We start from the raw sequence: 25,000 nt of genomic DNA on the forward strand, positions 1-25,000 counted from the left end.
TTGAAAGAAACAAAACATTATGACTAAACAATCACCTATTTTACGCAGCTCAATGGAGGTGTCAAACTCGTGTCCCGCCGCCATCAGAAGGACAACGTTGTTGATGCCCGAGTGAATCGTGTGCTCCGTCTCAAAGGCTTTTCCATACCTACAAATACACCGAGACGCATGAAAGGTGAATAGTACTACTATCAGAGTACTGCAGTACTCATAAAAGTCATACCAGTAGCAGGCCTGATCTCTGCTGTGCTGGTCAGTGAAGCCCGAGCTGATGAACATGTCTTTGTAGATGCGCCCGCACAGGCAGTAGACGTCCGAGACCACCACGCCACCCGATTCCACGATGGGCAGGATCTCTTCCAAAGCTTTGGCGCGATCCCCCGGCTTATTCCTCCTGGTAGGGTAACGACAATTCTTTTTTTTTTATAAATGATTAGTGTTATTATTTTTTTAATGTTTTTATTTATTCAACTAACATGAATTTATTTTATAGTATCAGTTTTTTTCCTCCATGTGTAGCATTTCTATACCACACATTTGTTCACGAGTATTATTGTTATTATTGATTTATTATTAATAGCAATTTCTAAGTAATTGAAATAGTTACTTTTTGATATTTCAATAAATGTTAGAATTTTACTCCCCGAGCAAATTAAGCATAAGCAGATTCATTTAGCTTTGGGTTAAATGCCGTATTGATGACATTTTTTGTTGTTATTGATTTTTATATCTGTATTTTAAATAAACATTATTTATTATATAATATCAGGTTTTTCTTTCGTGTATAGCATTTTTTTTTTACCACATTCATTTCATTATTATTATTATTTTAGTAATTAAATAAACTGATTTTCTTTCATTGTACCTGTTTTTTCCTCCATAAATAGCAAATTTGCCACACATTTTTTAATTATAAGTTTTTTGTTTTTGTTTATGTTTTTATCAATTCAAATAAACAGAATTAATGTATTACATAATATCAGGTTTTTCTTCCGTGTATAGCATTTTTTTTACCACACATTCTTTTCATTAATATTATTTTAGTAATTAAATAAACTGATTTTATTTAATTGTACCTGTTTTTTCCTCCATGTATAGCAAATTTGCCACACATTTTTTAATTATAAGTTTGTTTGTTTTTTTAATGTTTTTATTCATTCAAATAAACAGAATCAATTTATTACATATCAGGTTTTTTTTCCGTGTATAGCATTTTTTTAACCACTTATTCTTTTCATTATTATTATTATTTTAGTAATTACAAAAACTGATTTTATTTTATTGTACCTGTTTTTTTCTCCATGTATAGCAAATTTGCCACACTTTTTTTTAATTATAAGTTTTTTGTTTTTTTGATGTTTTTATTAATTCAAATAAACAGAATTAATTTATGACATAATATAAGGTTTTTCTTCCGTGCATAGCATTTTTTTTTTACCACATTCTTTTCATTATTATTATTATTTTAGTAATTAAATAAACTGATTTTATTTAATTGTACCTGTTTTTTCCTCCATGTATAGCAAATTTGCCACACATTTTTTAATTATAATTTTTTTGTTTTTTTAATGTATTTATTACTTTAAATAAACAGAATTAATTTATTACATATCAGGTTTTTCTTACGTGTATAGCATTTTTTTTATCACACATTCTTTTCATTATTATTATTTTAGTAAATAAATAAACTGATTTCATTTTATCGTACCTGTTTTTTCCTCCATGTATAGCAAATTTGCCACACATTTTTTAATTACACGTTTTTTTTTATTTTTTAAGTTTGTATTAATTCAAATAAACAGAATTAATTTATTACATAATATCAGGTTTTTCTTCCGTGTATAGCATTTCTTTTAACCACACATTCTTTTCATTATTATTATTATTTTAGTAATTAAATAAACTGATTTTATTTTATTGTACCTGTTTTTTCCTCCATGTATATATATATTTTTAATGTTTTTATTAATTCAAATAAACAGAATTAATTTATTACATAATATCAGATTTGTCTTCCTTGTACAGCATTTTTTACGACACACTTTTTTCATTATTATTATTATTTTAGTAATTCAAATAAACAGGCGGAGTGTGCGTACCTGTTTAGAGCAAATATGTAGTGGAACTTGATATTCTGATGTCTGGCCACCAGACACATGGGCAAGTTGTTCAGCATCTCCACCAGTTGGATCATTGCATCATAGTTCTGAGAAAAACACATGTCACAATTACAATGACCTCGTGCACTGGTGTCAAACTCAAGGCCCGGGGGCCAGAAGTGGCCCGCCACATCATTTTATTTGGCCTTCGAAAGCCTCGAAATAATATGTATCAATAAAGTACTGTAACTTTTCTTTACTAAATGTATTCTTTCTTTCTATTTGGCAGAAAAAAAATATATGTCCTCCATGTAATCGCAAATTATGTTAATTTAAATATTGTCTAATTATGCAAAATTATATGATCAAACATTCAAACCATTTTTAAATAGAAATAAATACTAATAATTGATTTCAAAGCAAGTCATCCATCAAATTGTGCAATATAAAAGTAGCAAACGATTTCATGGTAAAATTGTGAGATTTACTGCGGTTTTTACAGCATTTTTCTCTAAATAAAAAAAAAAAACAGTACTTTTTTTACTGTAATAAACTGGTGCCATTTACAGTAATACGCCAAAAAATCTACACTTGTTGATTTTGCAGGTGCCAAAATTTTACTGTAAAAATGCTGTATTTTTTTATTTACACTAAAAAACTAATGTAAATTTTACAGTAAAATTCTATTATACCATAAAAACAGCAGTACTGTTTTTCCATTTACAGCAATATACACAACATTTTTTGGGTGAAATTATTGCAACTTACCATTTTTTTTTTTTTTAAATACCGTATTTTCCGCACTATTAGCCGCACCTAAAAACCACAAATTTACTCAAAAGCTGACAGTGCGGCTTATAACCCGGTGCGCTTTATATATGGATTAATATTAAGATTCATTTTCATAAAGTTTCGGTCTCGCAACTACGGTAAACAGCCGCCATCTTTTTTCCCCGTAGAAGAGGAAGTGCTTCTTCTTCTACGCAAGCAACCGCCAAGGTAAGCACCCGCCCCCATAGAACAGGAAGCGCTTCTTCTTCTACTGTAAGCAACCACCCGCCCCCGTAGAAGAAGAAGCGCGCGGATATTACGTTTCCACGTAATGGCTCCTACTAAGCGACAGGTTTCCGGTTCATGAAAAGACGCAATCTCTCCATCCGCACACGGACTACTATTTCACAGCAACTGCCTAAAGACTTTCAAGAAAAGCTGGCTACTTTCCGTGCATATTGTAAAAACAAGATAGCTGAAAAAAAGATCCGGCCAGAGAACATTATCAACATGGACGAGGTTCCACTGACTTTTGATATTCCTGTGAACCGCACTGTGGATACAACGGGAGCACGTACGGTGAATATTCGCACCACAGGGAATGAGAAGTCATCCTTCACTGTGGTTCTAGCTTGCCATGCTAATGGCCAGAAACTTCCACCCATGGTGATATTCAAAAGGAAGACCTTGCCAAAAGAGACCTTTCCAGCCGGCGTCATCATAAAAGCTAACTCGAAGGGATGGATGGATGAAGAAAAGATGAGCGAGTGGTTAAGGTAAGTTTACGCGAAGAGGCCGGGTGGCTTTTTTCACGCAGCTCCGTCCATGTTGATATACGACTCCATGCGCGCCCACATCACGCTGGTTTTTAATATATTATTAAAGTTTGACTGACCTATCTGACTGTTTTTTTGACATTCCTTTAGCGCAGTTAGATGCGGCTTATAACACGGGGCGGCTTATAGGTGGACAAAGTTTTGAAATATGCCGTTCATTGAAGGCGCGGCTTATAACCCAGGGCGGCTTATGGTGCGGAAAATACGGTACCCGGTTTTCCAAATCCTATTTTCACCCTTTTTTCTGTCGACTACTCCTTAGACATTTTTCAACCCACTTCAACCGTTTTACCGTCAAAACATTCCTCTTAATCAGGACAAAAAACAAAGTTGTTTTTTTAACTGTTGAAAAATATTCTTAAACGAAGTAAATGCTAGTGCCATTATCTTGACATAATGATATGCGCTTGGCATCATGATTTTTTTTTTTCATGCTTGAAGTAAGAAGTTATTACTTTAAAAAAACAGTTTTATACTTGTGAGTGTTGATGACACAGCTTTGCAACAGTTGATATTCTAGTTTCAAGCATGTTTTACTCCATATAGGTCATCAAATCTCTGCAACAAGCTGTAATATCTTACTGAGATCATTTAGGACCATACTTGCCAACCTTGAGACCTCCGATTTCGAGAGGTGGGCGGAAAGGGGTGGGGGTGGGCGGGGTCGGGGGCGTGGCTAAAAGGGGAGGAGTATATTTACAGCTAGAATTCACCAAGTCAAGTATTTCATATATATATATATATATATATATATATATATATATATATATACACACATCTATTTTATTATATATAAATATATATATATACACACATATATATATATATATATATGTATAAAATAAATACTTGAATTTCAGTGTTCATTTATTTACACATAGACACACACATAACACTCATCTACTCATTGTTGAGTTAAGGGTTGAATTGTCCATCCTTGTTCTATTCTCTGTCACTATTTTTCTAACCATGCTGAACACCCTCTCTGATGATGCATTGATGTGTGGCACGCACAAAAGTGCTTTCATCAAATGCTCTAGATGGCAGTATTGTCCTGTTTAAGAGTGTCACAACATTGCTGTTTACGGCAGACGAACTGCTTTACGGTATACAAAAACGTGACTGCTGTTGTTGTGTGTTGTTGCCGCGCTGGGAGGACGTTAATGAAACTGCCTAACAATAAACCCATGAGGACCTGAGTCCGCCTGAATTTCGGGAGATTTTCGGGAGAAAATTTGTCCCGGGAGGTTTTCGGGAGAGGCGCTGAATTTCGGGAGTCTCCCGGAAAATCCGGGAGGGTTGGCAAGTATGTTTAGGACCAAAACCCTTAAAACAAGTAAAACACTCTAACATAAAATCTGCTTAGTGAGAAGAATTATCTTATCAGACAGTAAATAAGCAAATATCACCCTTATGAGATATTTCATCTTACTTAGATTTCAGTTTTTGCAGCATACAATGTCCATTTCTCAGATGATATAATTGTTGATGACTGAAGTGCTGATAGCAACCCAACCTAACCCCCCCTCCACATCGTAAATAATGTAAATAATTAAATGTATATACTCTGATGATTAACTTGTGTGATGACTGTATTATGCTGATAGTATATATTTGTACCATGAATTGATTAACGTGGACTTAAACAAGTTGAAAAACTTATTGGGGTGTTATCATTTAGTGGTCAATTGTACGGAATATGCACTTTACTGTGCAATCTACTAATAAAAGTTTCAATCAATCAATCAATCCAACCTGGATGTCCCTGTAGGACAGCAGCAGGTTCAAGACAATGTCGGGCGTCAGCAGCTCCACGCTGTCCAAACGCTTCTGGATGCGGCCCAGCTCCTCGCTCAGGGCCTGACCACTAAACCTCTCCCTGGATATGCGGATCTCGTGCCGTATGGACTCCCGGAAGTACTCGCTGTGGAAACAACAGCACGATACAATGTGAGTCCAGAGAAAACAAAGGTGACATAAAGCACGCTGGGGGCAGGCGTAATGTGAGACGACGGTATTCTGGGAGAGGCCGGACCTGGACTGCACGTGCACGTTGTTGAGCACGTGGACCAGTCGGTCTACCAGCGGCGTGAGCAGAGAGTCCAGCTGGAAACCAGGCTGCATCAGCTCTTTGATGCCGGTCATCATGGCGCCATCGCAGGCAAACACCTTGCCCTGGGGCGTCACCACGTACGGGAGGAAGGTGTAACTTCCACACTGCTCCTACAAGACAGAACACAGAGGAACATTTGGACTTGACAATCATGCGCGACATCATTTGGAGTTTAGCATTTCTCAGGCTATTTATACAAGATTTTTATTTTATTTTAATTATTTAATTTATTTTTATTTTAAAATATTTATACATATATTTAAACAAGTTGTATAAATTATTCTAAGATAACGAGGCTGTCAAAATGTATCATTTATTTAAAATAGGTTTGTTATTTTAGTTTATTTTGACCTTCTCATGTAGATAAATAAAGACTAGAGGAGGGGTGCCCATTATGTTGATGGCCAGCCAGGCGTTAAACAAATAGACCTAAAAAATAGTGATCATCAATCTACACCAAGACGTCACTTGATTGACATTCACGGCACCAGAGGGTCTTTTGAAATGATGCTGGCTGCTGCCAGATTAAGAAAAAACGACCGACAGGAAGGCATACTTGCCAACCCTCCTGGATTTTCCGGGAGACTCCCGAAATTCAGCGCCTCTCCCGAAAACCTCCCGGGACACATTTTCTCCCAAAAATCTCCCGAAATTCAGGCGGACCTGGATGCCACGCCCCCTCCAGCTCCATGCGGACCTGGAGGGTCTGCATGGAGCAATGTTGTTGTAATATATTGAGTTGGAGGCAATAAACAGGCGAGGTGATGAAGTACGTCTCTTTACTGTAGACTTCAGAACAGACACTTGACGTCAGGTGCGCAACACCACGTAAATCGTTGACCAACCAAAAAGTAACCCCAGTACGCTATAGCCAACATTCACCAGGAGATGGCAACAGACAAACATCCATCCATATATATATATATATATATATATATATATATATATTAGAGATGCGCGGATAGGCAAATATTTCATCCGCAACCGCATCAGAAAGTCGTCAACCATCCGCAATCCACCCGATCTAACATTTGATCAGAACTGCATCCGCCCGCTATCCGCCCGGTATATCTAATATAGACGATGCAAGGCATTAGTGAGGCACCTGCCAACTACTCCGGTTTTCCCGTAATTCGTACGGTTTTCATCAACCTATTCCGGGTTACGGGTGCAGTGATAAAAAATACGTTTTTTCTTTAATTTAAAAAAAAAAAGGGTGAAAACTACGCGAATTGCACCTTGTGCAGACAAGATTTTTCGATCGGACACGGAGGAATTAGCGATGTAAAAGACCACTTTGGGACAAAAAAACACAAGTCTAATGCCGTTGCTAGCGATACAAGTGGAAAACTTTCAACGTTTTTCGTCGCCCAAACAGATTCTTTGGATGTGATAAATGCCGAAGTTTTATTTACGGAGGCAATAATTGAGCATGGACTTCCAATCGCACTGGCTGATCACATGGGACAGTTAAATGTTTGTAATGCAACCTTTAAAAATCATTACGCGGTGATCGCGGTCCCAAAAATAAACTTTTCTTGCATGATAATGTCCAGAAAAATTCGCTTTATATTACTATAGAGTCCTTTTAACGAATGAGTTTGATGGTTTATCACAAACCTTAAATGAAAGAAGTCCTTTCTTCTCCTGCACCTGCATGCACTTTGGCCTTGCTTCCTGTGTGGTGCGCAATCCTGTCAGCTGTATTTCACAGCACGACATACTGTTAAAAGTGTTTATACTATTTATGCTTTCAAGTCCAAGTTGAAGAAATCTTGTTAAATGTTGACAGCATAACTACCAAAATACAGAAGTATGTCCTTAATATTTTTGCAGTGCTATTTCTGTTGAAAAGTTAAAATGATTACATTAGAGATGTGATGTGCCACTTTTCAAGTGTCTGATGGCTTAAATTAATTTTTCATATTTTGAATTATTTTGAAAGGCTTACAAAAAAACTACATTTGAATTGTAATTCCATGCTATTGACAGGACTATTAATTTTAATGAAGTTAGCTTACCATGTTTACAGTATGATAATTGTGATAGAAATGTGAATTTCGGGGGGTGGCGGGCAGGTATGCTGCTTACCTGCTGCGCGTGACGCCGGCCGCGGCGAAGGCGGACGAGGCGGGGTGTCGGTGCGGTGGGCGCGGTAGTGACCCTGGACGTGCGTCGGGCCCTTCTCGCGGATCGCCTCAGCTACGGCTCCCGGTGGGGCCCTCTCGGGGGAAGGGGCCTCGGTCCCGGACACCGGCGAGGCGTCCCTTCTCCGCTCCGTAAAAGTGTCCATCTCTTTTCTTTTTTTTTCTTCTGTTGTGGCATATGCAGCAGGTGCCTGCTCGTTTTTCGTATGTGGGTAACAATATTTAACTATGTGTATATATTTCCGAATTGGTTTAACTGCCACCCGCAACAACAACAAAAAAAAAAAAAAAAAATCTAATTGATCCGCCCGACCTGACCCGCACGCGGATAAAATCTTATTTTTTTAAATTTCATCCGCCCGATCCGCGGATAATCCGCGGACTCCGCGGTTGTGCCCGCAAACCGCGCATCTCTAATATATATATATATATATATATATATATATATATATATATATATATATATATATAGTTTTTTTTTAATTTTATCATGTATATATATATATATTTATTTTACTATATATATGTATATATACACAGTGTATATATATATATATGAAATACTTGACTTGGTGAATTCTAGCTGTAAATATACTCCTCCCCTCTTAGCCACGCCCCCGACCACGCCCCCCCACCCGACCACCCCCCCCCACCCCCCACCTCCCGAAATCGGAGGTCTCAAGGTTGGCAAGTATGCAGGAAGGCGAGAAACACTTTTCATTTCAACAGACTCTCGTGCCGTACCTGCCGTCAAAACTCTAAAGACCGACTGCACAGTTCCTGCCTTCACAATAAAAACCCTGCTTCATCCTGCCTGTGCTAACAAAATAAGAGTCTCAGAAAGCTAGCGAGCTACGGAGTTTGCCGCCAATGTATTTCTTGTGAAGTGTGTAAAAAAGGAGTATGGAAGCTGGACAAATAGGATGGCAAAAGAGCAACCACTTTCATGTGGTATTTTCTCCTCCATTTGAAAATGTGGATGTCAGAATAATTGTATCGAAATTATCACAAAACTTTGTGTTGCCATGAGTTCCCGGCGAGAAGACAAAAGCTGTCTTTGAACCTACCAAGAAGAAGGCTGGTAAAACTCCACTGTGTAGGATGGGAAGCAACGTGAAGGTGTTCTGTTTCTTTCATGTATTGTAATCAACAGAAAGATATTGTCTTGACCCAAGAACTACAAAGCGGAGAGGAAGCGGGGCCTGACTCCCCTCAAGGCGAACATTTGTTTGAACTGTTTTACGACCTTTTCTTTTAACTGTTCTGTAACCAAAGGCGATGGCTGTTTACGACCCCCGTGCCTTAGAAACAGCTGTTGCCATGTAATCAGGGAAAGTCCAAATAAAAGAGGGGGCGTACAATCTTTCGCCAGAGCGTGGTGAGACACTGTCCAAGGGTACACTGTCCAGGCGTCTCTCCTCAATTGAGCCGAATTTTAATTCTGTCTGTTTAATTCTTTGCTTCTTGTCTTGTTTAATATATGTCATCAGTGTTTGAACCTGACATCACTACTGTCTGATTCCAATCAATGCAAGTCATCACAATAATACCAACTTATATTCTTGTCTTCATGAAAGAAAGGACTCTGTATGTGTTAAACATGCTTGTATTATCATTAAACACCTTTAACTTGTTAACAAAAATGTCTCTTTCATAAATAAATGAATAAAAATGATATATATGAATGAGGTAGATCCGCTCCACTTGGCCAATTGAAAAGTAGCTCGCCTGCACAAAAGTGTGGCCACCCATGAGCTAGAGGTATAAGGAACAATGACACACACCAGCACAAGTTGTATAAATTATTCTAAGATAAAGCTGTCAAAATGTATAATTTTTTTTAAATAAGTTTGTTATTTTAGTTTATTTTGACTTTCTCATGTAGATAAATAAATACTAGTGAAACAAAAACAAAACTCCCTGCACTCTGACTCCACATAAACCAAAATAGTAAACTTTTAATAAAAATAAATGACATCTTTCTTACAAATATACAGTACAGGCCAACCGTTTGGACACACCTTCTCATTCACAACGCAACTGATGGTCCCAACCCCATTGATAAAGTAGGAAATTCCACTAACCAACCCTGATAAGGCACACCTGTGAAGTGAAAACCATTTCAGGTGACTACCTCTTGAAGCTCCTGGAGAGAATGCCAAGAATGTGCAAAGTAGTAATCAGAGCAAAGGGTGGCTTTTTTGAAGAAACTAGAATATAAAACATGTTTTCGGTTATTTCACCTTTTTTTGTTAAGTACATAACTCCACATGTGTTCATTCATAGTTTTGATGCCTTAAGTCAGTGTTTTCCAACCACTGTGCCGCGGCACACTAGTGTGCCGTGAGATACAGTCTGATGTGCCGTGGGAGATGATCTAATTGAACCTATTTGGGTTAAAAATATTTTTTGCAACGCAGAAATTATAGTCTGCAAATGATGTGTTGTTGTTGAGTGTCGGTGCTGTCTAGAGCTCGGCAGAGTAACCGTGTAATACTCTTCCATATCAGTAGGTGGCAGCAGGTAGCTAATTGCTTTGTAGATGTCGGGAACAGCGGGAGGCAGTGTGCAGGTAAAAAGGTGTCTAATGCTTAAACCAAAAATAAACAAAAGGTGAGTGAGTAAGAAAAGGCATTGAAGCTTAGGCAACAAACTGAAACTGAACTGGCAACAAAGTAAACAAAAACAGAATGCTGGACGACAGCAAAGACTTACTGTGGAGCAAAGACGGCGTCCACAATGTACATCCGAACATGACAATCAACAATGTCCCCACAAAGAAGGATTAAAAACAACTGAAATATTCTTGATTGCTAAAACAAAGTAGATGCGGGAAATATCGCTCAAAGGAAGACATGAAACTGCTACAGGAAAATACCAAAAAAAGAGAAAAAGCCACCAAAATAGGAGCGCAAGACAAGAAGTAAAACACTACACACAGGAAAACAGCAAAAAAGTCCGGGTGTGATGTGACAGGTGGTGACAGTACACCTACTTTGAGACAAGAGCTATAGTGATGCATGCTTGGTTATGCTTTAAAGTCATATCCAACAATTGCGACAACGACTTTTTACTGGGCAGCACGGTGGAAGAGGGGTTAGTGCATCTGCCTCACAATACGAAGGTCCTGAGTAGTCTTGGGTTCAATCCCGGGCTCGGGATCTTTCTGTGTGGAGTTTGCATGTTCTCCCCGTGACTGCGTGGGTTCCCTCCGGGTACTCCGGCTTCCTCCCACCTCCAAAGACATGCACCTGGGGATAGGTTGATTGGCAACACTAAATTGGCCCTAGTGTGTGAATGTGAGTGTGAATGTTGTCTGTCTATCTGTGTTGGCCCTGCGATGAGGTGGCGACTTGTCCAGGGTGTACCCCGCCTTCCGCCCGATTGTAGCTGAGATAGGCTCCAGCGCCCCCCGCGACCCCAAGAGGGAATAAGCGGTAGAAAATGGATGGATGGATGGACTTTTTACTGTCAACTGAGTTTAGTTTTTTTAATGATTTCTGCTGGTGGTGTGCCTCCGCATTTTTTCAATGCAAAAAATGTGCCTTGGCTCAAAAAAGGTTGAGAAACACTGCCTTAAGTGACAATCTACAATGTAAATAGTCATGAAAATAAAGAAAACACATGAATGAGAAGGTGTCTACAAACTTTTGGCCTGTACTGTATATTTTTAAATAATACATGAAAAAAAAAATACAACACAAAAGGTAAAAAAAAAATTACTTTAGTGTTGAAATCCAAATAGGGCATTATTTTCTCCATAAATCATTTAGAATTTGATTGTGTCAGAGTAATTAATGAACTGTCCACAGAGTGTAGGAAGCTAACATTGCTGCAACACTTATGAATAGAACAATTATGAATATGCGTATGATTTAGTCATTTATTGTATTAGTGCAGTGGTTCTTCACCTGGGTTCGGTGAGTCGGGCTCAGGGGTTCGGCGGAGGTCAAGACACACCCGACTCATGTAAATACAAACTTCTCCCTATCGGCGTATTACGGATACGGCAACAGCTGACTGATTTGCAGGTGTGTCATTTGTTGTGAGTTTATGCACTGTGTTGGTTCTGTTGTTTGAACAAGGTGATGTTCATGCACGCTTCATTTTGTGCACCAGTAAAAAAACATGGTAACACTTTAGTATGGGGAACATATTCACCATTAATTAGTTGCTTATTAACATGCAAATTAGTAACATATTGGCTCTTAATAAGTCATTATTAAGTACTTATTAATGCATTATTCGGCATGGCCTTATTATAACCCTAACCCTCTAACCCTGGCCCTAACCCAGTGGTTCTTAACCTTGTTGGAGGTACCGAACCCCACCAGTTTCATATGCGCATTCACCGAACCCTTCTTTAGTGAAAAATAAAATGTTTTTTTTTTTTTCAAATTCAAGACAAAGTTATATGTTTTTGGTAACACTAGTATGGAGCCGCCTCAGGAAAAGCTATAGCCGCCCTTAACAGCAGGCCCGGCCAGCCTGTCTGACAAGCCTGTAAATGCGTGTTGGTCATGTATGATGTCTTTTTGTTATTTTTGTTTCGTGATGTGTAATGTCTATTGTTCAAATGTACGGTGGTGAAAATGAATTTCCCCAAGGGGACCAATAAATGTAAATCTAAATCTAAAAAAATATATATATTCTAAGTAACAAAGACTTAATTTAGAGTTATTTGGACACTAGGGGAACATATTCTAAGTAATAAAGCCTTAATTTAGAGTTATTTGGTTAGGGTTAGGGTCAGGGTTAGAGGGTTAGGCTTATAATAAGGCCATGCCGAATAAGGCATTACTAATTACTTAATAATGACTAGTTAAGAGCCAATATGTTACTAATTTGCATGTTAATAAGCAACTAATTAATGGTGAATATGTTCCCCATACTAAAGTGTTACCATGTTTTTTTACCAGTGCACAAAATGAAGCGTGCATGAACATCACCTTGTTCAAAGAACAAAACCAACACAGTGCATAAACTCACAACAAATTACACACCTGCAAACCAGTCAGCTGTTGCCGTATCCGTAATACGCCGATAGGGAGAAGTTTATATTTACAGGATGAGTCGGGTGTGTCTCGACCTCCGCCGAACCCCTGAGGCCGACTCACCGAACCCCTAGGGTTCCATCGAACCCAGGTTAAGAACCACTGCCCTAACCCAAACCAAATAACTCTAAATTGTTACTTAGAATATGTTCCCCTAGTGTCCAAATAACTCTAAATTAAGTCTTTATTACTTAGAATATGTTCCCCTAGTGTCCAAATAACTCTAAATTAAGTCTTTGTTATTTAGAATATGTTCCCCATACTAAAGTGTTACCAAAAACTTATAACTTTGTCTTGAATTTGAAAAAAAAAAAATATATATATATTTTTCACGAAAGAAGGGTTTGGTGAATGCACATATGAAACTGGTTAAGGACCACCCCACACAGCAGAAGACTCCTATGCGGATCCGCCTTCAAGTCGCCCAACCTGCGTTACTGTCACATTCGTTTTGGCTCCGCCTAGAGCAGGGGTCTGCAACCCGCGGCTCCGAAGCCGCATGCGGCTCTTTGATCACTCTGATGCAGCTCAGCAGCTTACTTGCTGAACCCCCCAATTTTCCCGTGAGACTTCCGGATTTCAGTGCCTCTCGCAGAAAACTCCCGGAATTAATATTCACCGATTTTCACCCTTACAGCTATAATAAGGGCGTGCCATGATGGTACAACATTTGACGCTCTCTACAATCTGTATTAACAGCGTGCCAGCCCAACACTTGTTATACAATATACATCTTCTGCTTGCACACGTACGTGACAGCAAGGCATACTTGGTCAACATCCACACAGGTTACACTGACGGTGACCATATAAAACAACTTTAACACTCTTACTAATAATGCGCCACACTTTGAACCAAAACCAAACAAGAATGACAAACACATTTCGGGAGAACATCTGCACCTTAACACAACATAAACACAACAGAACAAACACCCAGAATCCCATGCAGCCCTGACTCTTCCGGGCTACATTATACACCCCTGCTACCACAAAACCCTGCCCCCACCCCCCTCTGTGCGTCGGTTGAGGTGGGCGGGGTTTGGTAGCGGGGGTGTATAATGTATCCTGGAAGAGTTAGGGCTGCATGGGATTCTGGGTATTTGTCCTGTTGTGTTTATGTTGTGTTACGGTGCAGATGTTCTCCCGAAATGTTTGTCATTCTTGTTTGGTGTGGGTTCACAGTGTGGCGCATTATTAGTAAGAGTGTTAAAGTTTTTTTTTATACCGCCACCGTCAGTGTAACCTGTGTGGTTGTTGACCAAGTATGCCTTGCTGTCACCTACGTGAGCAAGCGGAAGCCACATTCAACATGTGGCCGATCAGGCACGCTGGTTGTAGTGGGCGCTATATGCTGTACCATCACGGCACGCATGACGCTGATAAGCGCTATTCATTTAAAACCCGAGTGCCGCACCAGCTTAAAAATTCAATAAAAAGGTGTGGGCAGCGTGTCTGAGACCCCTGGTTTATACATAGCACAAAGCAAAAAGAAAACTTTGTATGCAGTGTTATTTCATTTAAAATTTCAAAAAAAATTTGCGGCTCCCATTGTTTTCTATAATTTGCGAAACTGGTCAAATTGGCTCTTTGACTGGTAAAGGTTGCCGACCCCTGGCCTAGAGGATCCGCTCCGCCTCTGAAAATTGTACGGTCAGACAGCGGATCCTGAGCGGACCCGTGTCTGATTCGCGTACGCGGACGCGCAAACTAAACCGGCGCGCCCCGCCTAGAGTATAGGCTCCGCCTACACGGATACTGAGCTGACCAATGACTGACCCGCGGACGTGGACGTGTGTACGCGCATGAGCCAAGATCGATCATTTCTGGATTTTCTTGGCTGGAACACGAACGTAAGTATAGATTTATTGATTTATTGCTAAAGATTGGCCTTTGTGTTTCCATCATCATTTATGTATGATTGTAATGACGTTTGATATTAGGACTAGCAGTAAAACTTTATATTCTGTAAAAAAAGGCTATTTTATTTAAAATGGAATAGCAATTTTGGCAGAATATGTTATGGTAGTTAAGTAAAGTTTCTTTGCTGTGTATTTTTCTTGATGCGTCGCTCGGAGCTGGTAAGTGACGTTGTTAAATTGTTGTATAAACCGGACTTTTATATGCTAAATGCTGCCGCTAGCATTAAGCTAATCCACATCGCCGGGTTAGCTTAATGCTAGCGGCTACGGTGTTTGCTGGTCTCGTGAGTTTGCGCACGGGCCAAAAACTCTGTCTGTGTGGACATCTTGTGTGCCGCTGTGACATTAATATGAGTGCATGTGCATTATTTCTTTCTTTATTCTTTAGTGGAGAGAGATCCTGTTTACTGTGGACTAGTGTGACGCCCTGTTTTTGTTTCCATTCAAAAAAAGGTATGTCTGTTATGAGTTTTTTGGCATAGTTAATTGTAGAAAAAAATATAAAATGAGTGGGAAAAATGAGGTATATTGCTGCACATATTAAGAATCCTTTTTCTTAATTTATATTTTTGTTATTTGCTGATGTATATATTTTACATACTGTTTTTTATTTAATTAATTTATTAGAGATAATTTTATGCTTTATTTACTTTTTTTATTATTATTAATTAATTTATTATTATTTCCACATGTAAGCATAAATAATTGAGTTGAGTGAGCACTGATGACGCTGGGAGCTGTGGAGAGAGATCTTGTTTTCTGTGGACTGTGTGTGACGCCCTGTTTTTGTTTCTATTCAAAAAAGAAAAGGTGAATAAATCCTCCACGACTCAACTCCTGTGGGTGCATCACTATAAAAGACACAACGCAGAACAGTGACTGTTACATTTATAATGTATAATGTAAAGTGTCTATCTGCAATCTTTATAATTAAAATGAATGAATTAGAAATTATTTTAATCACTGTTTACATCAGTTCAGACAACTAATGTATTTTGCGCCTGTTCATAATTTCTTATGCGACTGTATCAATCAATCAATCAATCAATGTTTATTTATATAGCCCTAAATCACAAGTGTCTCAAAGGGCTGCACAAGCCACAACGACATCCTCGGTACAAAGCCCACATAAGGGCAAGGAAAAACTCACCCCAGTGGGACGTCGATGTGAATGACTATGAGAAACCTTGGAGAGGACCGCATATGTGGGTAACCCCCCCCCCCCCCCCCCCGAGTGCAATGGATGTCGAGTGGGTCTAACATAATATTGTGAGAGAACAGTCCATAGTGGATCCAGCATAACTTGGTCCCATCTTCTATTTTGTGTGTTTTGCAGCATCATCTACTGCCTGGATTTTTGCCTACAACTGCTCCTGCTGCGTTCGCTTAATCAAATAAGATACTTTCTGGTTTGTTAAAATTAAATGTTGCTTACACATTTTTCTAGCAGCTCTTGGCCTATTCAGGGGGCCCAATCAAGAAGTGCACCCACAATTTAACGTTGCCCTATATCTTGTCTAGTTTGTAGCAATGAAACAGACAACACCACCATTTAACAATGTATTTATTTAAATATAACATTAGAAACAATGATCAATGATAAACTTTACTGTATTTTCTTGTCTTTTAGCGCAAACATGAATAGAAAGACTGTGCCTGTCTCTTTATCAACCTTAAGACGAAGGACATGTGTAGACGTTCAAAAAAGGCTTCATCATCGTGGTATGCAAATTCATAAATTTCTTGTTTAAAAATAACGTCATAGTTGCTTCTCTTTCTGCTTGGAATAACCTATTCTGTCTATGTTCTGACCAGGTCTCTTGTGAGAGAGAGACCTGATACATCATCATCAATAATAATAATATTCTGTTCAGCTCTACAGCTAATTTGAAACTCATGTTAATTTTAACATATTCAATTTTATACAACTACAAAGACGCATTAGAAATAATGCAACAATATCGAAACGGCTGCAACACCTCAGACCTGCAATCTGAGGCAGAGAACGAGGTTGAGCTGCCAGAAAAAAGGAACAGGTAGCCAGTGTAAGTGTGTTCTGTCTTGTTTTTGTCATGTTTCTACAGTAATAGGAAGGAGCCTGGATCCAGCCTGGCCTACAGGCCAACATGGCGAGGGGGAAGAATGGCCGACAACATTTCCTGCTCTGGTGAGCAATAACTGACAAATACCGGATGGTCATTCTGTGCCACAGATTTTGGAAAAAATTCAAATTCACAACCAATCACATATTTTCTTCAAACTTTGTCAATAACTTTTGTCATTAACTAAGGTCAATAGCTAATGTCAGGGTTATGAGTAATGAGGATAAACACTGAAACATGATACATTTTATACTGCTGTTTGTCAACAGTGGCTGAGGTCCAGATCCTTAGCCTGCTGGAAACTATTAAACACACCCAAGACCAGCTGATGGCAAAGGTCAACTTCTTAACCAGCAGGTTGACCATTACCCCGGGGCCAGAAGTTGAAATGCCGGCCAATATCCAGTTTCCACTGGAACAGGTGGAGGCATTTTTGAATGAACCATCAAATAAATGGCCTAGCTCGACAAAGAGTGGTGAGGTTTCTTACTTAATATGAATGGTGCCATTAGGTTTAATGATTGTCCGTGATTATGCAAATATTCTATCGAATCAGCCCTGACAACCAGGCCTGTCCTGAACCGCCTTTTCCCAGTGGTAAGATGATGTCAGTGAGCCACAATCTGCCTGGTTTGACATTGTGTGTAAAGGTAGCATAGGTCCATGAGCCAAGAGAACAGGTTCTGTTTTTTTTACATTTCTGGACGCTTTCAACAGGAACAAAAACATTTTAAATGCAACTTAAGCTTAAAAATGTTTATCTGTTTGTTTAAAGAGATGTATTTGCCTTTTAGATTTCTTCTTTGGCCACCATTGGAGGCCAGGATGTGAAGCGGGTGACCTGGAACATCCTGGGCAGGGTGTTCACAGATGACGTTTCAGATCAGATCAATTGGAAGGGTGTCAACAACAAAAAGGCCTTTAGCGGAATGGCAACAAAGACCTTGCTTTTCAGTAAGTATATAATTCAAAGTAATATTACATACGTTCAAAGTCAATAGTGGGGCCAGCCTTAAAAATCGTAGCAACCATCATACCTGTAGCTGCTCCCAAACGTATTCTCTTGGTCAGATTAACGTAACGCTTCAACTGATGTTTGTCGACTTCCTTTATTGCGTTTCTTCGCATTCATTATTATTAAAAAAAAAAAAGAAACAGCCCACATGGCAGCTTTGTGTGATTAGAGTAACCATTGCTACATTTTCTTGTTACATTTCACCTGTTTGCTCTTTAAATACCACTTTTAATGTTATTTATTTTTTTCAATCGTATTTTTAAAATGTGCCGTGGGGCCAGTAAAAAATGGCCCCCGGGCCGTACTTTGGACACCCCTGGCCTACACGAATACAAACATAGAATGATAGTACAAATATAATAAGAAAACTATGTCAACTTCCCAAAGTTGGGTTATGGATTTTTATTTATGCCCCCCGCCGCCGTCATCCAACAGAATCAAACAAACATGACAAAACCACACAGATTTATCCACATACAGTACTCTGATCAAGGAACCAAATAATGATATTGTTTGAACATTTTGGATTGTTTCTTTTTCAAATGTAATCTCCTTAATACCTAGAGCCAGATGAGGTGGTTCGGGCATCTGGTCAAGATGCCACCCGAACGCCTCCCTAGGGAGGTGTTTCGGGCGCGTCCGACCGGTAGGAGGCCACGGGGAAGACCCAGGACACGTTGGGAAGACTATCTCTCCCGGCTGGCTTGGGAACGCCTCGGGATCCCCCAGGAGGAGCTGGACGAAGTGGCTGGGGAGAGGGAAGTCTGGGCTTCCCTGCTTAGGCTGCTGCCCCCGCGACCCGACCTCGGATAAGCGGAAGAAGATGGATGGATGGATGGGATATTTTGTATTGTGTAAGCATACTTGGCTTTGGATGCTACATACTAGAGATGCGCGGATAGGCAATTATTTCATCCGCAACCGCATCAGAAAGTCGTCAACCATCCGCCATCCACCCGATGTAACATTTGATCAGAACCGCACCCGCCCGCCATCCGCCCGCACCCGCCCGTTGTTATATATCTAATATAGACGATGCAAGGCATTAGTGAGGTTATAAAGCTTTTGCCTGTTAAAGAAAGGAGACTGATCCAATGCAGCACAGACATTCGCGTGCCACGCTGTCACGACCTAGACGCACACCAGTGCGCAATCATATGGGAGATGCGCTGAGCGCACCTCCAAGCGCGTCTCGCTGCCGGCGACGGCCGGGTATGGGCCCGACGCTCCAGCGCCATCCATTTTCAGGGCTAGTTGATTCGGCAGGTGGGTTGTTACACACTCCTTAGCGGGTTCCGACGTCCATGGCCACCGTCCTGCTGTCTATATCAACCAGGGTGAGCCCCACCCCTTTCGTGAGCGCACTGCGCGCGGAGTGACCCCTGTTACGAGCCCCCGGCAACAGGGGTGGCGGGCAGGTAAGCTGCTTACCTGCTGCGCGTGACGCCGGCCGCGGCGAAGGCGGACGAGGCGGGGTGTCGGTGCGGTGGGCGCGGTGGTGACCCTGGACGTGCGTCGGGCCCTTCTCGCGGATCGCCTCAGCTACGGCTCCCGGTGGGGCCCTCTCGGGGGAAGGGGCCTCGGTCCCGGACCCCGGCGAGGCGTCGGGGGCCTTCTCCGCTCCGTAAAAGTGTCCATCTCTTTTCTTTTTTTTTCTTCTGTTGTGGCATATGCTGCAGGTGCCTGCTCGTTTTTCGTATGTGGGTAACAACATTTAACTATGTATATATATTTCCCAATTGGTTTAACTGCCACCCGCCTGAATCTATTTAAAATCTAATTTTTTTTTATTTCAACCGCCCGACCCGACCCGTCCCGCGGATAAAATCAAATTTTTTAAAATTTCATCCGCCCGATCCGCGGACTCCGCGGTTGTGCCCGCAAACCGCGCATCTCTACTACATACCATAAACATATCTGTCTTGTAATCTTGTTTGATTACATGTGCTGTGAGAAAAAATGTGGTGACAAGGTCAGCCACGGACGCTGAGGTCACCAAACACGCCATCAGGTGGTTCAACCTGGCGGCGGATCGGGCAAAAAGGAGACGAGTCCCGCCTCCACCTCCTAAGGAGGAATAGAAATGTATCAATTAAACAATCTTTTATTGAACTTCTTGTCATTCACCAGTTATTCATTTTCTGATATGTTCGCTGTGCATGGAGCAGCATTTCGTTGAAGTTGTAGCCTAATAGATTAAATATGTATATTTACTATTTATATATATTTATATATTATATATTTACTTTATAGAGTGAATTGACCATTTTCTGTTTCTGCCTATTGACATACTTGCCAACCCCCCCGAATTTTCCGGGAGACTCCCGAAATTCAGCGCCTCACCGAAAACCTCCCGGGACAAATATTCTCCCGAAAATCTCTCGATTTTCAGCCGGAGCTGGAGGCCACGCCCCCTCCAGCTCCATGCGAACCTGAGTGAGGACAGCCTTTTTTTTTTATGACAGGAGGACAACATAGTGACAAGAACTAAATCATCCAGACTAGAGATACATTTTATTATGTTCATCTTACCTAAAAATAAATATATTTATTAATTACAAAAAAAAAATACATTTTTACTATATTTTGCTAAAAACATCAAAATTAATTGTGTTTTTATTTGTATTTTTTTCTGACTCCTTATTACATCCAGCCATAGAATCATACATTAAAATAAACATATATGAAATAATTAATTTTAAATGATCATAATAATTCATTTACAATGACCATATTTAATTATTAAAATAATTGCTTGTTTATCAACAACTTTAGCATTTTATTCATTACATTTTGAAGCTCTCAGAAGCCAAGTTATGTTATATCCTTAATATTTATTTATGCAAGTTTGAAGTATCAATTATCTAAACACAGTTTTGTTTGCATATTTTCAGGATGCATATATATATATATATATATATATATATATATATATATATATATATATATGTATGCATATATATATATATATATATATATGTATATGTATGCATATATATATATATATATATATATATATTATAATAATAATAATAATACCTGGGATTTATATAGCGCTTTTCTAAGTACCCAAAGTCGCTTTACATGTAGAACCCATTCACACCTGGTGGTGGTAAGCTACTTTCATAGCCACAGCTGCCCTGGGGTAGACTGACGGAAGCGTGGCTGCAATTTGCGCCAACGGCCCCTCAGACCACCACCTATCATTCATCATTCAATTCACCGGTGTGAGTGGCACCGGGGGCAAAGGGTGAAGTGTCCCGCCCAAGGACACAACGGCAGCGATTTTTGGATGGTAAGAGGCGGGGAGCGAACCTGCAACCCCTCAGGTTTCTGGCACGGTTGCTCTACCCACTACGCCATATATATATATTTCATATATATATATATATATATATATATATATTTCATATATATATATATATATATATATATATATATATATATATATATATATATAAATGTACGTACTGCATGTATGTATGTATATATATATATATATATATATATATATATATATATATATATATATATATATATATATATATATGAAATACTTGACTTGGTGAATTCTAGCTGTCAATATACACTTCCCCTCTTAACCACGCCCCCGCCCACAACCACGCCCCAGTCCCACCCCCGACCACGCCCCCCACCCCCACCCCCTACCTCCCGAAATCGGAGGTCTCAAGGTTGGCAAGTATGCCTATTGACAATGTTGTTAGTTTAAAAATACAAGGCAATGCATATGTAAGCCTATATTGCTGTAGTAGGGCCTAGTGAATTTTTTAGTTTCCTATTTTATCCTACAGCAAGAACAGAAGGGATTTTGAAAACAAGATTAACGGGTCCAAAACGGGCCAGATGAGCCAGGGTTTTTTTGAGGTTATGTTTTGATCATTGATGCGGAGCGGATCCAGCTCGGCGCCACGGCGGGTCCGAGCCACGCCTCCGTGGCGGATGTAATCCTGAGAGCAAGTGGACGCCGATACGGGTCCGTTTCGCGGGTCCGTTCCGGAAAGTGCGATACCTCCGCGGGGAATCCGCCGCGGAGTCTTTTTGCTGTGTGGGACTGCACTAGTGTGTAAGGCAAAACTGAGAGCCCCCGCGACTGAACCCTGGGGGACTTTTTGATTGTACCTTGACAGCCTGCATGTCCGTGTCCTCTTTGTAGCGATACAGGATGATGTTGTTGGTCATGCTGAAACTCTCCCTCGCTCCCAGGTGGTAGAAGAGAGAAGGCTGGCAGAAAGTGTCGCTCATCTCAAGCACCCCGACGTCTGTGAGGATACAAGGTCAGGGGGTCATCCGTTTCCTTGGCGAAAAAGACCAGAATCGTCCGTATTTTGTCAACTTATTTTTTGGAAACCTTCCCTCGTTTTCAGATGCACATGTTGACCAGTATGGAAAGTGGAAGAGTTTAGTCCAGCCGAGTTGATTAATGGCCCACTTTCTTTATTTAAGCAGGTAAAAAGTCATTGTTAAAGTTAAAGTACCAATGATTGTCACACACACACACTAGGTGTGGTGAAATGTATCCTCTGCATTTGACCCATCCACTTGTTCACCCCCTGGGAGGTGAGGAGAGCAGTGAGCAGCAGCGGTGGCCGCGCCCGGGTGTATTTTTTGATTTAACCCCCAATTCTAACCCTTGATGCTGAGTGCCAAGCAGGGAGGTAATGGCTCCCATTTTTATAGGCTTGTGTGACTCGGCCGGGGTTTGAACTCACAACCTACCCATCTCAGAGTATCCGTAGGTTGTGAGTTCAAACCAAAGACTTTTTTTCCCTTAGCTCGCCATCATAAGGAGAAGCCTGGCCTGTGTAAGAACCAGGACCATCCTTATAAATCAATGTGTACACAAATCAAATATCTTCATTAAATAACACTAATTGCATTATAAAGTATTCAGAACAGGATCTAGTTTTTTCCTCAATATTGTACAATATAAATCAACATACATTTCAGAATCACAATATGCCATAAAGTGCTAAAATAACCATTAGCAACATAAATATGACCTATACAATTTGGTCAGTGCACTAAACGTGCTTATTATCAACCACATTGAAAAGTACATTCAATACACAATAGTCATCATTGGTTCAAGTCATAGACCTTGTACATGGACCATTGAGAAATATGTCACAAAGACTGTTGCAATGAAACAATGGAAGAAAGACTAATATATCTTCACAAACATGGACTCACCAACTCCGCTTGTACAGTCACACACAGCTTAATGACAAAAAATATGGCGCTGGTAGTCGGCTCTATAAAGTTACAAATAGACATTTAGTTTAGAATCCCATCAGCACAATATTTGGGGTGAAAACGAGAATAAAAACCTACCTCGAGCAGAAATACAATCTGTCGGCCATCACATCCTGTCTACTGGCCACTTCCTGCTACCAACTTATAGGCACTTGCTGATTGGACCAGTCACGTGGTCCCTAGTCACATGACAAAGAGTAATAGCAAGAGCCTAATAGTCTCCGCAAAAGTATGTATTTGACACCTGCGTTACACCAGCGTGTGTTGTGCCTCGGTGTGCATTGTTTACACGACGTGCGGTACGCTACTTATGTCCGTCCGTGCAGTGCGCTACTTAATATGTTCGTGTGGAATCTCGTTCGATACACCTCCGAACCGAAACAGTTCAATACAAATACAAAAAAAAAACAGCATACTGGCACCATACTTATTTGGATTATTGTTTCTCAGCTGTTTGTAAATGTTGCAGTTTATAAATAAAGGTTTATAAAAAAAATAATAAAAAAAGTAGCCTCTGCGCATAGCATAGATCCAACGAATCGATGACTAAATTTATCGCTAACTATTTTTATAATCGATTAGTTGTTGCAGCCCTAATATATATACACAGTACACACACACACACACACACACACACATATATATAAATGATAATGATAAATGGGTTGTACTTGTATAGCGCTTTTCTACCTTCAAGGTACTCAAAGCGCTTTGACACTACTTCCACATTTACCCATTCACACACACATTCACACACTGATGGAGGGAGCTGCCATGCAAGGCGCTAACCAGCACCCATCAGGAGCAAGGGTGAAGTGTCTTGCTCAGGACACAACGGACATGACGAGGTTGGTACTAGGTGGGGATTGAACCAGGGACCCTCGGGTCGCGCACGGCCACTCTTCTACTGCGCCACGCCGTCCCATATACATATATATATATATATATATATATATATATATATATATATATATATATATATATATATATATATATATATATATATATATATACATATATATGTGTGTACTGTATACACACATATATACATACATACATATACAGGTAAAAGCCAGTAAATTAGAATATTTTGAAAAACTTGATTTATTTCAGTAATTGCATTCAAAAGGTGTAACTTGTACATTACATTTATTCATTGCACACAGACTGATGCATTCAAATGTTTATTTCATTTAATTTTGATGATTTGAAGTGGCAACAAATGAAAATCCAAAATTCCGTGTGTCACAAAATTAGAATATTACTTAAGGCTAATACAAAAAAAGGATTTTTAGAAATGTTGGCCAACTGAAAAGTATGCAAATGAAAAATATGAGCATGTACAATACTCAATACTTGGTTGGAGCTCCTTTTGCCTCAATTACTGCGTTAATGCGGCGTGGCATGGAGTCGATGAGTTTCTGGCACTGCTCAGGTGTTATGAGAGCCCAGGTTGCTCTGATAGTGGCCTTCAACTCTTCTGCGTTTTTGGGTCTGGCATTCTGCATCTTCCTTTTCACAATACCCCACAGATTTTCTATGGGGCTAAGGTCAGGGGAGTTGGCGGGCCAATTTAGAACAGAAATACCATGGTCCGTAAACCAGGCACGGGTAGATTTTGCGCTGTGTGCAGGCGCCAAGTCCTGTTGGAACTTGAAATCTCCATCT

At 39.9% G+C, this 25,000-nt stretch overlaps 1 protein-coding gene across 1 annotated transcript in view; it reads right to left on the reverse strand.

The window, feature by feature from the left end:
* Nucleotides 1-25,000, reverse strand: part of LOC133605248 (mitogen-activated protein kinase kinase kinase 5) — a 69,139-nt gene that overhangs the window by 41,232 nt on the left and 2,907 nt on the right. Inside the window, exons 2-7 of the mRNA XM_061958619.2 lie at nt 22,199-22,338; nt 5,742-5,929; nt 5,462-5,630; nt 2,100-2,206; nt 224-394; nt 36-148 (exon numbers count right to left, since the gene is read on the reverse strand). Coding sequence (XP_061814603.2) covers nt 36-148; nt 224-394; nt 2,100-2,206; nt 5,462-5,630; nt 5,742-5,929; nt 22,199-22,338 — 888 coding nt within the window. The remainder of the gene's footprint in view (nt 1-35; nt 149-223; nt 395-2,099; nt 2,207-5,461; nt 5,631-5,741; nt 5,930-22,198; nt 22,339-25,000) is intronic.

The sequence above is a fragment of the Nerophis lumbriciformis genome, linkage group LG04 (assembly GCF_033978685.3).
Source record: "Nerophis lumbriciformis linkage group LG04, RoL_Nlum_v2.1, whole genome shotgun sequence".
In the NCBI taxonomy this organism is placed as follows: Eukaryota; Metazoa; Chordata; class Actinopteri; order Syngnathiformes; family Syngnathidae; genus Nerophis; species Nerophis lumbriciformis.